General features: G+C 46.3%; 1 protein-coding gene across 6 annotated transcripts in view; it reads right to left on the bottom strand.

Moving 5' to 3' along the window:
* The window catches only part of PNPLA6 (patatin like domain 6, lysophospholipase), an 82,370-nt gene that overhangs the window by 28,276 nt on the left and 39,953 nt on the right, over nt 1-14,141 (bottom strand). For all 6 annotated transcript variants that reach the window (XM_081893760.1, XM_081893761.1, XM_081893762.1 and 3 more), the window contains exons 18-26: nt 10,370-10,501; nt 9,178-9,301; nt 7,673-7,786; nt 6,074-6,149; nt 5,854-5,994; nt 5,686-5,749; nt 4,546-4,714; nt 3,594-3,776; nt 1,356-1,474 (exon numbers count right to left, since the gene is read on the bottom strand). In XM_081893760.1, the coding sequence (XP_081749886.1) occupies nt 1,356-1,474; nt 3,594-3,776; nt 4,546-4,714; nt 5,686-5,749; nt 5,854-5,994; nt 6,074-6,149; nt 7,673-7,786; nt 9,178-9,301; nt 10,370-10,501 (1,122 nt within the window). The remainder of the gene's footprint in view (nt 1-1,355; nt 1,475-3,593; nt 3,777-4,545; nt 4,715-5,685; nt 5,750-5,853; nt 5,995-6,073; nt 6,150-7,672; nt 7,787-9,177; nt 9,302-10,369; nt 10,502-14,141) is intronic.

Below are 14,141 nucleotides of genomic sequence, written 5' to 3'. Positions count from 1 at the left end.
CCACCTCCCATTTCATGAGTGGAAGAAGGGTGGGCTCCAGAGGCTTGGCGGGGAAAGAGCTAGGCTCCTCTTGGGGGCAGGGGTGCTGGGCAAATAGCTGCCTTCCCAGGCAAACTGCATTCGGGCACCCTCCGGACCTCCCCTTTCGCCCTGCCCCAATTATATTTTATTAAGTTTCAATATTTTAAACTTATTCAATCAAAACACAATTTCTCCTTTTCTCTTATTTTTGTCGACTTCCCACCCACATTTTCCGTGGAGTTCTTGTTTCTCCCCTTCTGCTGTACCCTATCTGCTATTAATCATAACCTTACAATTATAATCTAATTGCTTCAGCTGCTCATAGTTCAAATCCTGTGATAATATTTCTTCAAGTACAGTGGTACCTCAGGTTACAGACGCTTCAAGTTACAGACTCCGCTAACCCAGAAATAGTACCTTGGGTTAAGAACTTTGCTTCAGGATGAGAACAGAAATTGTGCTCCGGCTGTGCCGCAGCAGCGGGAGGCCCCATTAGCTAAAGTGGTGCTTCAGGTTAAGAACAGTTTCAGGTTAAGAACGAACCTCCAGAACGAATTGAGTTCTTAACCCGAGGTACCACAGTAGTCCAAAAAAATATATCCATTCTTCCATAAAACATTCATCATTAGGTTCTCTTAATTTTGCTGTTAATTTTGCCAGTTCTGCACAGCCCACTATCTTACTTATCCATTCTTCTTTGGTGGGAAATTCTTCTGCTGACCAGAGACAAATAGCTGATGAAGATGATGGACTATGCCGAAATGGCGAAAATGACCAGGAAAATCAGAAACCAGGAAGAGAGGAACTTTAATATGGAATGGGAAAATTTTACAATGTACTTAAGAGAACACCGTAAACATCTAAAAACTTGGGCAGCATTTGAGTAACGCGTGTAATGTACTAAAAACTAAGGTAAAAATGGATTATTTAAGAAAAATTGAGAAAATATGTGAGGCAGTTGAAAAAGGTTGAAAATGGAAACCATGGAAGGGTGGAGGGGAGTCAAAGGATTAGGGAATCCTAAATGCTGCTGATGGTGTCTAATGTTTGAATTTAAATGTTTAGTGTAAAACTGAACAAAAAAGATTGTACAAAGGAACTTCTTTCTTCTTTCCTTTTCTGTGCATAAAGAATCCTAGCTGCTGCTTTTATATACATAAACAACTTCAACATTTTTTTGGGGGGGATTTCTGCCCCAATAATACCTAACAAAAACGCTTCAGGCTTTTTTTATATATATACTCATTTTAAACAATTTTTTAAAAAATCTCATCACGTATAATTTCCCAAAATACCCTCGCTGCTCCTGAAATCGTATAAATCGTGCAAATTACCTGGCTCCGCCACCCCCCAGCACTAAAGCGATGGTGTTGCCTGTGAGGACTCTCGCCAGGCGGGAGAAGTCGCTGTGGCGATCGGCGTTCTTCTCGAAGACCTTCTCGTACATCTCCCTCTGCAGCGGGGGAAGCAGAAAAAGAAGGGAAGGGGGCTACTTCCACCAGCCTCCCAAGAAGCAGGAGAACGTGAAGGGGAGTCCTCAAGAGTTTGCCTGCTTCAAGGCATCAACTTTTCCCATCCAGAGAAAGGCACTCAAAATACCATATTTTTCGCTCTATAAGATGCACCAGACCACAAGACGCACCTAGTTTTTGGAGGAGGAAAACAAGGAAAAAAAATATTCTGAATCTCAGAAGCCAGAACAGCAAGAGGGATCGCTGCGCAGTGAAAGCAGCAATCCCTCTTGCTGTTCTGGCTTCTGGGATAGCTGCGCAGCCTGCATTCACTCCATAAGACGCACCCCTTACTTTTTAGGAGGGAAAAAGTGAGTCTTATAGAGCAAAAAATACAGTAAGCACCCGGTGGGGAGGGAGGTCCACTCACCTATCAGCAGAGCCCAAACAACAAAGCACACTTTCCCATTTAAGGAGCTGAGAGGCAGGGTTGTGCAATAGTTAGAGAGTCAGCCTAGGAGATTAGGGTTCAAATCCACATTTGGCCATGAAGCTCGATGGCAGGGGTGGACTTTGGTAAGCTTTGAGCAAGCCCAAAATTTGGCACCCCCCCAAAAAAATGTGTTATACGTAGGGCTGCCTCTGAAGACGTTTCAGAAACTTCAGCTAGTGCAGAATTCAGTTGCTCATCGGAGCAAGACAGTTTGAGCATCTTACACCGATCCTGGTCTGACTGCCCTGGCCACCAATTAGTATCTGGGCCCAACTCGAAGTGCCGGTTTTGACCTATAAAGCTTTAAACGACTCAGGGCCACAATACCTCAAGGACTGCCTCTTTCCATATGAACCTACCCAGACCCTGATATCATCTTTTGAGGCCTTCCTTCATGTGCATCCTCCTTGAGAGGTTTGGAGGGTGGCAACACGAGAACGGGGCCTTCTCTGCAGTGGCTCCCTGTCTGTGGAATGCTCTCCCCAGGGAAGTTCGCCTGGTGCCTTCATTATACACCTTTAGGCGCAAGGCCAAAATTTTCCTTTTTAACCTGGCCTTTGGTTGACCCGATCAACATTCTACACTCTTTTAAAATGTGACTCTTTTTTAGGGGGGTGTTATTAGGTTATTGTTTTTATTTTATATAGTGTGATCTTTTCTGTGAACCGCCCTGAGACCTCCAGATATAAGGCAGTATATAAATTCAACAAATAAATAAATAAAATAAAATAAATCTCTATTATGGCTCCTCTCAGTTTTGGGCCCTTTAGCTTGGTGCTCGGTGCAGTGGAACTGCCCGCAGCATCCTAAATCTGATGTCGTCACTGCCTTGGGACAGTCACCGCCTCTCGCACCCCAACAACAGGGTTGTCGCGAGGATTAAATGGGAGAACCACATAAGTCACCTTGAGCTCCTTGGAGGGAAGAAGACAGGGTACAAATGCGACAACAAACAAATACCGTATTTTTTGCTCTATAAGATGCACCAGACCATTAGATGCACCTAATTCTTGGAAGAGAAAAACAAGAAAAAAAAAATCTGAATCCCAGAAGCCAGGACAGCAAGAGGGATCGCTGCGCAGCGATCCCGCTTGCTGTCCTGGCTTATGGGATAGCCACATGCAGCCTCTCCTGGGCAGAGGATGAAGGCTCCCCATGCCCAGGAGAGGCTGCGCATGGCTAAGCAAGAAGCCAGGACAGCCAGTGGGATCGCAGCGCAGCAGTGTGTGCAGCTCTTGGGGGCTTTTCCCCGAGGAGGGAGAACCGCACACACGCTCCACGCGGCTCTTTAAAGGGAGCGCTAAGCAGAGCCTCCAGCCTGCATTCGCTCCATAAGATGCACACACATTTCCCCTTACTTTTTATGAGGGGGAAAGTGTGTCTTATAGAGCGAAAAATATGGTAAATAAACAGGGAAGGGGGTAGGTGTGGGAGGGAGGGAGGCTTGGAGTGAAGGGAAACACTGTGCAAAGGCAAGTGGGGTTCTAAGCTCAAACAAAATGGATTCAGGGGCGGGCAGTAACATCCTCTGAGGAATGGGCAACTAAGCCTTGCCAGAGAGAGCAGTGGGATGAAGGGACAGGCTTTTGGGTGGGGAACACACATGGGAAAGTGGAATTGGCTGGTACCAGCTTGTTTGGGCTGCGTCTGGAGAAGACCCGACGCGGGCATTTGATGTGCAGGTGCCCCGAGCACCAGCTGCGCATGTTGAGCCACTCCACGGTGCGGGCAGGGCTGGGGCCGTCCTCCCGGTGCAAGAGGATGAGCTGCTTCAAGGCTCGGACGGCTGTGCTCTCCAGCATCTGCTCCAGCTGGGGAAAAGCAGAGAGAGGAAGGACGTGGCGGGCAGGTCCTCTTTTTATCATCAACTAATAATCATAAATAAATAAGAATAAAAATGTGCACCCCACCTCCGAGACCATTCCATTGTAACTATCCAACCTCCCAATATTTCAACGCCTCTTGCGATGGTTTGACCACTTTCTGTTTTAACGGTACAAATTCTACAAACTCCCTCCATATCTCCTCAAAATCATTTCTCCTACATATTCCTCACCTTTATAATTAATATAATAATAACACCTCTTTATACCATTCTTCCATTTTATAGTCTGCTTGCCCCTTCTACTTCTTAGCTATCATAATTCGTGCAGCTGTCAAAAAATTTGTGAGCAAGTCCTTCACAGCCCGCGAACCTTCCACCCCATCGTAAATTGATAACAATGCTACCTCTGGACGTGCGCTCAGCTTTAACCCAGTGATTTGTGTTATCTCCTTAAACACCCTTTGCCAAAAAATTTGTACAGATTTACACCTCCACCACATGTGAACACAATTCCCTCCCCTCCAACATAACACTGAATATTCCTTGTTTATTTGATTTAATCTGAGTGGTGTTAAATACCATCCCCAAACTAATTTATAGTAATTTTCTTTGATTCTTATAGACATTTTCAACGTACGTTTCTCCCATATGTTCCCCCAGGACAGGTACTCTTGCCCCTGCCAAGGGCTCCCTGATCCCTCCCTCCCGGGCCTCTGATCCCAGCAGAGCACACCTCGCTTCCAGACCCTGCTCACCTCGCCCAGGGTGGGCTCCTGGTCCCCCAGGCCCACAATGAGGATGCAGTCGGCTTGGCGGATGCAGCGCACAGTCCAGGGGGTCAGGGTGCAGTCGGTCTGGTACAGCACAATGCGATGGATGTCCTCTTGCTGGGCCAGCCAGCCAGACAGGCGGTATTCATGGATGCTGGAGAGTGTTTGGGGACATGGGAAATTTATTTTTATTTACTGCCATTTTTCAGGATGTGAACCCTATCAAGGTGGTTGACAAGCAGTATTCAACCATGTGTTTTAAAAGCTACAACAGCGATATTAAAAATGAAAGGCAAGCTTTCAGACTTGCACAAACAAGACTTCTCTAACATTGAAAGCTTGAATTCTATTTCAACCAAAAGAAAAATGTTTAATTATAATTGGGGAGAAAAGGACAGCCGTTCATGTTCTCACTGTATCCTCCTCACTAGGTGGTACTCAAGGTGAGGAACGGAGGTGGGAGAGTAAATTTAGGGAAGTCAACCTTTCGCCTCTCTCCTTCCTATCCCCTCTTGACTCCGCAAAGTGCCCACCCTGCTGAAGAAGAGTTTGGATTTGATATCCCGCTTTATCACTACCCTAAGGAGTCTCAAAGCGGCTAACATTCTCCTTTCCCTTCCTCTCCCACAACAAACACTCTGTGAGGTGAGTGAGGCTGAGAGACTTCAGAGAAGTGTGACTAGCCCAAGGTCACCCAGCAGCTGCATGTGGAGGAGCAGGGAAGCGAACCCGGTTCACCAGATTACGAGACTACGGCTCTTACCCACTACACTACCACTGCTGAGCTTCTAGAAAACCTAATATATGGGAAATAACTGTGTACAGCTGAAAACGCTTGCAGCATTAAGATAAATTCAACAGTGTAAACAAGTTTTGATGGATGCAATAATGGAATACTGAATGGTATAGTTTTTGTAAAATACGCAGGGATTTGTGATATGCAAAATGAACCGTGGAAAGAGAAGAAGGGAAATCACTGATATCTTAAGGAAGTAAAATACGTTTTTGAAATTGTAAAACAGGAAATGTAATAAAACCTCTAAACCCCTTGAAGAATCTGGCAATCACGATGATTCTGCCTTCGGACCCTGTGCAGGGGCACACAGGAGCACACAGAGAACTTACCTGTCCAGGGCGGAGGCCCCAAGACGGGCCCGGATGATGTCACTGGTGAGAAGCAAGGTTGGGCCTGAAAAAGCCAGAAGAAAAGTGGTCATGACTGGTGGAGCCAGGGCCAAGGAACGGGAGACAGAGAGAGTGAGCGTGAGAGGAGAGTGCTGTAGTTGGGCTCACCAATGGCGTTCAGGGCGTGCTTGAGTTCCAGGGTGAAAGCTGCCATGGGAACGTCGTCACACACCGGGAGGACGGCCACCGTGGAGAGGTTGCTGGCTGGATTGGTCAGCTCTGAGCTGGAGGTCATGCCCAGTCCAGAACCTAGAGGACGAGACCCAGTGAGCATGTGGCTGGCCCAAGCATTCTATGAATGAAAATGGGACTCTCGACACAGTCCTACCTGGGAAAGGGCCACGCAGCTGCTGCAAGTTCCCCAAGATCTTCTGGCTCAGTAGGTGTATAAGGCGAGTGACAACCTGTTTAAGGCAGAGGAAGTCAAGAAAACACAGAAACCAGCGAGTATCTCTGGCATGCTCAGCCTGGTTAAGCAGAAAGCCGGATGAGCTGTTGTTGCCAGCTCCTGAGCAACACACACATTCATCTGATGTGGGGCTCTGAGCCAGGTATTGGATATACTATGAGCAAGGGGCTGGCTGGGCCACTTCCTTGCTTGAAGCTCACAGGACAGCCCTTCCTCTAGTCTTCCCTAAACAAAAAAGGTAAAGGTAAAGGACCCCTGGATGGTTAAGTCCAGTCAAAGGCGAGTATGGGTTGCGGTACTCATCTCGCTTTCAGGCTGAGGGAGCCAGCGTTTGTCCACAGAAAGCTTTCCAGGTCATGTGTCCAGCATGACTAAACCGCTTCTGACAACGGAACACTCTGACGGAAACCAGAGCGCACAGAAATGCTGTTTACCTTCCCGCCACAGTGGTGCCTATTTATCTACTTGCACTGGTGTGCTTTCAAACTGCTAGGTGGCAGAAGCTGGGACAGAGCAATGGGAGCTCACACCGTTTGTGGGGATTCGAACTGCCAACCTTCTGACCCACAAGCCCAAGAGGCTCAGTGGTTTAGACCACAGCACCACCCGCATCAAGGTCCTAAATAAAACAACAATAACTTCCTGCACACATTTTTTAAAATAGCTCCCTGAATGTCATCACTTCTGGCTACAGCTTCACTCAGGCACTAAAGAGCAATTCTAAAGTGTACCCCTTGGTAGGATTCTCTCCAGCTACCCTTTATGGGGCAATGGACTCTAGCCTGATAATAATATTTGTAGGAGGCATCATGTTAAGTGTGAAGTAGCAACTTCTTGTTGCTGCTCTCACTCACCAAGGCGATGCAATATGCGTGTGTTTCAGAGGGTCTTTCTGCTACATGGCACAGCAAGTTCACGGAAGTCCAGGAGAAACTGCAATATGAGGATTTGCCTGCCTTCATCAATCAGATGTGTGGGTCTCAGAAACATCTCTGGGCATATTCAACAAACTTGGGATTAAGTTCATTTTGAAACAAGCAGAGGGCCCAGCACCCAATTAAAAGCTGTCCAGAGAGTTTGCAGGCAGAAAAAGAAATTTCTAATTTGTTTTATAATCACCAGGAAAGTCAACTCTCTTTTTTCTGTGCGTTGTGCATTTATTCTCATGGAATTTTAATACATATTTTGGGCAGTAACTGCTTACAATGGTGTGGTAGATGTTAGAAAAGTGCTTTGTTACGGCTCTAAGCTTTGCTCTCTTGCGCTTTTACCACTACTCTCTTTACTTTGAGTGTTTATAAAGCTACTCTGCCTGGGTACATCTTCTGTCCCAAACACTTATCCCATATGTTTACTATGCCAGGAGTTTCATATTACAAATGATGCTGAAATAAACCCGCAAGCCAGTTGCACAAATTAAAGTATGCGAGTTCGTGACCTGTTTGTGAACCGGCATGCATAACTTACTTTGAAGGCAGAATCTGGTATTTCTTAAGCACATAATTCCTCGCCACCCACCTGAGGATACCGTCGCTTGATGTTGTTGAGGGTCCCTTCTGGGAGCTTGGCCAGCTCTGTGTCCCTTACAGCGTGGACAGTGGTAGCTCGGACTTGGTGAGTCAGGGCTTCTACCTGAAGGGGCAAGAGGGGCAGGGGTGTCAGGAGTTCAGCCTACACTCAAGTAGGACCCTGGCAGAGACACATGCCCGACTGACATGTTTCCTCCCTCCTGGTCGATCATTTGGGAGCTTCATAAGCTTTCTTCAGCCTGAACATCACAGCAACTGATGCCAACCGACACTGGCACACTTAGGGATCCACAGAGTTTGTGCATCATGTGTGACAAACCTCAGCAACTCAGCATTTTGGCTAATCTACTTTATTTACATATAAACACACATGGAGCACTGCAACATGGCTCCCTCTCTCTCTAGCATCAGACAGCAAAGAGAAAAAGAACAAACGACAATAGTCCCACTTCACGGAACACAGTAACACAAACATCCTGTCTCCGTCACTTCCCACTCTGTGGAGCCAAAACATATACCGTCATGAGAAAGACAAAAATCCCATGACTGCAATCATGGAGAAGGAATTCTAACATCGGGGTCACATTAAGCAGAATTCCCAGCATGAAACGGATGATGTCAGAGCTGTGCCTGACAAATAATATGTTGGCATTAATGATTTACGTTCCAGGCACAGAAGGACGGATATCTAGGAGGAGCCATGACTCGGCAAAAGCAGAGGTGCTCACTGTGTGTGTCCAAGACTAGGCTAGAGCAAGAGTCTGATACTGATGCTTGTAAGTCCAGCTTAAAGGAAGAAAGGGGCCACTGTACCCTCTCTCCCAAGAACAACCTTTGGGACCAAATTGGGTCTCTTTGTCACAATTACAAGGAAATAGGCCTCTGTTCCAGCAAGACCTCCCCTGAGCAGGTCCCAAGGTTGCTGCAGATAGTTCACCTACTACACGGGTCTGCCCAGAGGAGGATCTGTATCTGCAAGGAATCTAACATTTGCTGCAAGTCCCAATGTTCTGCTGGAACAGAGGGTATGCTGATAGAGAGCGCAGTTTGGTGGTGCTGTGAAATTCTCCGTCAGCAATTAATGGGGTCTCTCCAACCCTACTTGTAGAGTCACTTGTAGAATCACTCTGTTTTCCAGTCTGTCTCCCTGAGCCTTTCACCCCTGGACAACTTCCCACCTTGAACTTGTATTTTCTGCTCACTATCTGCCCAACCAAACCACAACACTTTGTAAGGAGGGAGGAGCAAGTGGGCACAGTTGGGTCTCAGTTATGGCTTGTAAACCCTAGAAGTTACCAATGCCTTTGATTTGATAGGGGAAGTTGGGGGAGAGGGAGAGGGACGGAGAGACTGTACCCGGGAGCAGAAGCATCCATTCAAAGACTTAGAATTGCAGAGTTGGAGGGGACTTAGCCAGACACACAGAGCAGGCAAGCTGCCCAGCATTCCTCTCCAAGACCCCCTTCTGCAACCCTCCGCTTAATAGCGACTCACCACTCCAATGAGGTCTCCACGGCCATATTCCCCAACCAGCTCCTTCTTGCCGTTGCCCTTCTGGATGACGGAGCGCAGCCGGCCATTCAGCACAATGTAGGTGCAGTCGGACCTGTCGCCTTGCCTGGGGAAAATGGAAAGAGGAGGAAACCCTGGTCAAATTGCCCTCCCCCCTCTGCAGGGCATCTCTTTCGATGGCTGGCTTTGGGGGACAGCAGAGGCCATCACCAAAGAGAGATATAATAATAATAATAATAATAATAATAATAATAATAATAATAATAATAATAATAATATATTATTTATACTCTGCCCATCTGGTTGGGTTTCCTCAGCCACTCTGGGCAGCTCCCAACAGAATAATAATAATAATAATAATAATAATAATAATAATAATAATGTGATAAAACATCAAACATTAAGAAATTCCCTAAACAGGGCTGCCTTCAGATGTCTTCTAAAAGTCAGAAAGTTGTTTATTTCATTGACATCTGATGGGAGGGTGTTCCACAGGGCGGGTGCCACCACCAAGAAGGCCCTCTGCCTGGTTCCCTGTAACCTCACTTCTGGCAGGGAGGGAACCGCTAGAAGGTCCTCGGAGCTGGACCTCAGTGTCCGGGCAGAACAATGGGGGTGGAGACGCTCCTTCAGGTATACTGGACTGAGGCCGTTTAGGGCTTTAAAGGTCAGCACTAATACTTTGAATTGTGCGTGGAAACTTACTGGGAGCCAATGTAGGTCTTTTCAAGACCGGTGTTATGTGGTCTTGGAGGCCACTCCCAGTCTCCAGTCTAGCTGCCGCATTCTGGATTAGCTTGTAGTTTCCAGGTCACCTTCAAAGGTAGCCCCATGTAGAGCGCAGAAGGCCCTTGGAGCTGGACCTCAGGGCTGAGCAATGGGGGTGGAGGTGCTCCTTCAGGTATACTGGGCTGAGGTTGTTTGGAGAGAGGTTTGGATGGGAACATGGTGACATGGGGCGCATGGGGGGGGGAGGACCCACTGGGGCTTCCTAGCAAGAGGGTCCTCCTTCGGTGATGTCCTGGAAGCTCCTGATCCACTCCCTGCACTGAAGCAGCAGGAAAGGATGAGAGACTGCCCCGTGGGGAGGATAACTTCAGAGCCCTGCGCCAAGGAGAAATGGGGGGTTCTGGGCACAGGCTGGGCATGGGGGGCAACAGAGCTTGCCCCTTACCTGTAAAGCGCCCGGCCAGCCTCCACAGCCATCCAGTCAATAGCAAAGTCCATCTGGCGCACAAAGGGAGACATTCGAGCTGCTACCGTGTGAGCCACACTCAGGACCACACTGGGCTGTTCCCGCATAATCCTGGAGGGGAAGAATCGCAGGTTAGTGGTAGAGGAAGTTGCCCCAGTTTGGTTCCCCCCACAGCTCAGCATTTCCAGGGCCAGCCCCAGGAAGCACTTCTGACTGAGACCCAGGAAAGGCCAGCCAGGGATCACTGTACAAGGCTAGCTGGAAGAGTGCCTGGGCTCAGTGCAAGGGCCAATTCACATACCAGCACTGAGTCACTACTAACAGCAGAACAGCCCTCCCCAAAAACGGGGAGCGGGACTCTTTTGAAGATGTGTTTTTTCCCTCAGGCTTTTAGATGTGTTTTTTTCCCTCAGGCTTTTACTGACCGCTAAAAGTGGGCCGTGCCTTTTTGAACACAAAGATCTTAATTACGATTGTAAGGATAATAATTTTATGATCGTGCTTTAAGATCTGTCCTTTTGAACTTTTATCACCTTAAAGATCATGATTTTATGATCGCACACTTTGATCTGCCCTTTTGAACTTTTATTTCCCCCCTCAATTTTTAAAAATTTGATTTTACATGTGCAAAATTCCAGTCATACCACAACACTTTCCAAAAATACAAGATTCCCACAAATCTCCAGACTTCCCTCTTCCCCCTCTGCGGGTCTCGTTATTAATCCTTTTCTCCAGCATCTTTTACAATAAGCCAAATTTTAATATCTCCATTGTTTCCATAATTCTTGCTACATTGCAAGTGTTATTACAATCCGGCTAACAATTTTAACTCTTTGAATGGTCTCTAAGGTAAGTTATAAATTTTCCCTTTTGAACTTCATGGCGTTGTGCTCATCTTTACCTTTTGTACTTCATGATAATCAGGTCTATTTATTTATTTTTAATTAACTGGTGTGGCTTTAACTGGCTTAAGCCGATGGTTTTACTGTACGCTTGAGTTTTGCAGAACAACATTTGGTTATTCTTTTTTTTAAAAAAATATAGTAACCAGTTTAATCCATTGCCCTAAATAAAGTAAATAAATAATAAATATTAAAATAAAAAGATGGGGACTGTCACAGTACCAGTTTTAACCATCCCAGCCAATCCTTTTGTTTTCAAACAGATTAGCCAGCACGCTGAAAAAGTGAAAGATTTCCAGTGGCTGCTTTGCTACTCAAGAAAGGAATGAATAATCCTTAGTGGTGGAGGATAGGAAAGCCCCTCTTCTCCCCCTGTCCCAGGACTGTAGCCACATTACCAGAATGAAGAAAAGAATGGAATCTGGGCTTTTCATTCTGCCCACCTGACCCTCCCTGGATCACATAGCAGAGGAGGAAGGATGGCAAAGGCGAAGAGAGCGGAAGTAACTAGGCAAGACTTGAGGAACAATATCAAGAGTCCAGGAGTGAGGAATGACAGGTGGGCAGGTGGGGAAAAAACAGGTACCGCATGGCAAGGCGTGGGTGGAGATGTGTTTCTCAGTTTGCATTTCTTAGTGCAGAAAGTATTGATCTGATGTGTGTGATCTTTCCTATTCTACTTAATTCAAGAGGGTTCTGGAAGCTTCTCTGTGTGAAAGAAACAAGCAGAAGGTTCCTGATGTTTGGGTTATTCCTTCAGAGAAGCAGAGTACAGCTGGCTTAAACTGGTCCTGTTATCTCTTTCTGTCAAGGTCATGCTGACTGTAATAAGAGTATACAACAAAGAAAATCCCCTGTGTTGCAAAACAGAAAACTCTGAACAACCACAAGCAACATGCAGCTAATAATGTATTAACAATAAATTTGTAACATTATATTGTTCCACAATTCATAAACAACAAACATGTAAACATGCATAAAGTCACAAATTATAGGAGTCGAGTTCCATCAGCTTACTACACTTTTAAGTGATTGTTGATCCATTGCTATTAGATGTACCTGTATGGACAATCTATTTGCTGATAAAGAATCATCTTTGAAACAGTTCATCTATCCAGGAAAAACTGTTTTGTTTGCTACTGTCTTTTGCTGCTCTTGGTATACCGTATTTCTACATTTGGAGCACTTACCACCGCATATTTGCAGGATATTGACTGTTGAAAGGCTTTTTGCCTCCATCTCAGTATTCTTTTATAGTCACTGACTACACCAAATATTTCTGTTCATGGAACATTTATTGGACTCCTGTCATTTGTGACTTTATGCACATTTACATGTTTGTTGTTTATGAACTGAGAAACAATATAATGTTATAAATTTATTGTTAATACATTATTAGGTGCACGTTTTTTATATAAAAAAATCTTCAAGTCCTGCCTCTGCCCTTCCAGGCTTGAGGGGTCAGGAAGAATTCTCAGAATAGAAAGGAAAAGCAGAGAAGGCAAAGGGGGAGAGAACCATCGCAAAGCACCCCGTCCTGGATGTAGGAACCATGCGCCCCCCCATGCGTAGGAATAAGGCCCCCGGCCCAGACATGGTCCCGTTGGACCTTTTCCTGACTGATCCTCTTTGGTGGAGTGAACAGCTGACTTCTGTATTCACCGCTATCTCCTCCGCCTTAGACATCCCCGACTCCTGGAGAGAAGCTACAATAGTCCCGATTTTCAAAGGCGGCCAGCCAAACATCCCTAGGAACTATCGCCCCATCAGCTTACTATCTATTCCGGGGGAAATATTTGCCGCTGTCTTACTGGAAGAACTTCTTTCATGGGTCCATGAGAGAAACATTCTACCGCCAGAACAGATTGGCTTCCGGAAGTCAGCATCAACCATGGACCACTGTCTAACTCTTTATCACCTTGCCAGTAAATACACTGCACCAAGGCAAGGCCACCTGTTTGCCGCTTTCATGGACCTGGAGGCCGCCTTTGATTCCATTCCTAGGCAGAGATTATGGTCCAAACTTGCCCATTTGGGAATTGATCCACACCTCCTTTCCCTAATTATTTCCCTTTATTCAAACACCACAGCTCGCGTTCGAATTGGTCCCAACGGCTACCTTACCACCCCATTCCCAACGGCCAGGGGCGTCCGACAAGGTTGTCTCTTGGCCCCTTTACTGTTTAAACTTTATCTTCATGACGCCCTTTCCCCTTTGATGCTAGCAACTAAGTACCCTCCTCACTTAGCAGGCCACCCCGTTGCTTCCCTTTTCTATGCGGATGATGCCGTCATCTTATCCAGAACAGCTGCGGACCTAGCAAATGCAGTTAATGCATTTATCGCCTATTGTAAGGCGGAAGCTCTTAATATTAATTATAAAAAATCGAAAGTTCTCCACTTCACTCGTTCCCGCAAACTCAAGCTGGAGCCGCTTAAGATCACAGGTGGCTACTTAGAAAAGGTAAAAGCCTTTAAATATCTAGGCTTAATATTTACTTATAATCTCTCCTGGACCACCCATCTACAATCTGCCTCTCTTGCTGCAACTACGACCTCTAATGCCATTGTCCGATTTTATCACCAGAAGGGCGGCAAACACCTTCCAGCAGCAATTCAAATGTTTAATGCCAAAGTTGTCCCTAAACTATTATATGGCTGCGAAGTATGGACTACAGCAATATCAGGTAACTTGGATCGCCCACTTCACATGTTTCTGAGATCTCTTTCCGGCGTCCCAAGATGTGTCTCAGGTGCAGCCTTACGTCTTGAGTTCGCCCAGCCCTCAATTGTAAAACGAGCATGGAGTCGAGCCATTTCCTACAGCTCCCACCTACTACCATCGGATG

The sequence above is a fragment of the Podarcis melisellensis genome, assembly GCF_964234715.1.
Source record: "Podarcis melisellensis genome assembly, chromosome: 17".
Taxonomy (NCBI): domain Eukaryota; kingdom Metazoa; phylum Chordata; class Lepidosauria; order Squamata; family Lacertidae; genus Podarcis; species Podarcis melisellensis.
This window is presented reverse-complemented; position numbering and strand designations above follow the sequence as displayed.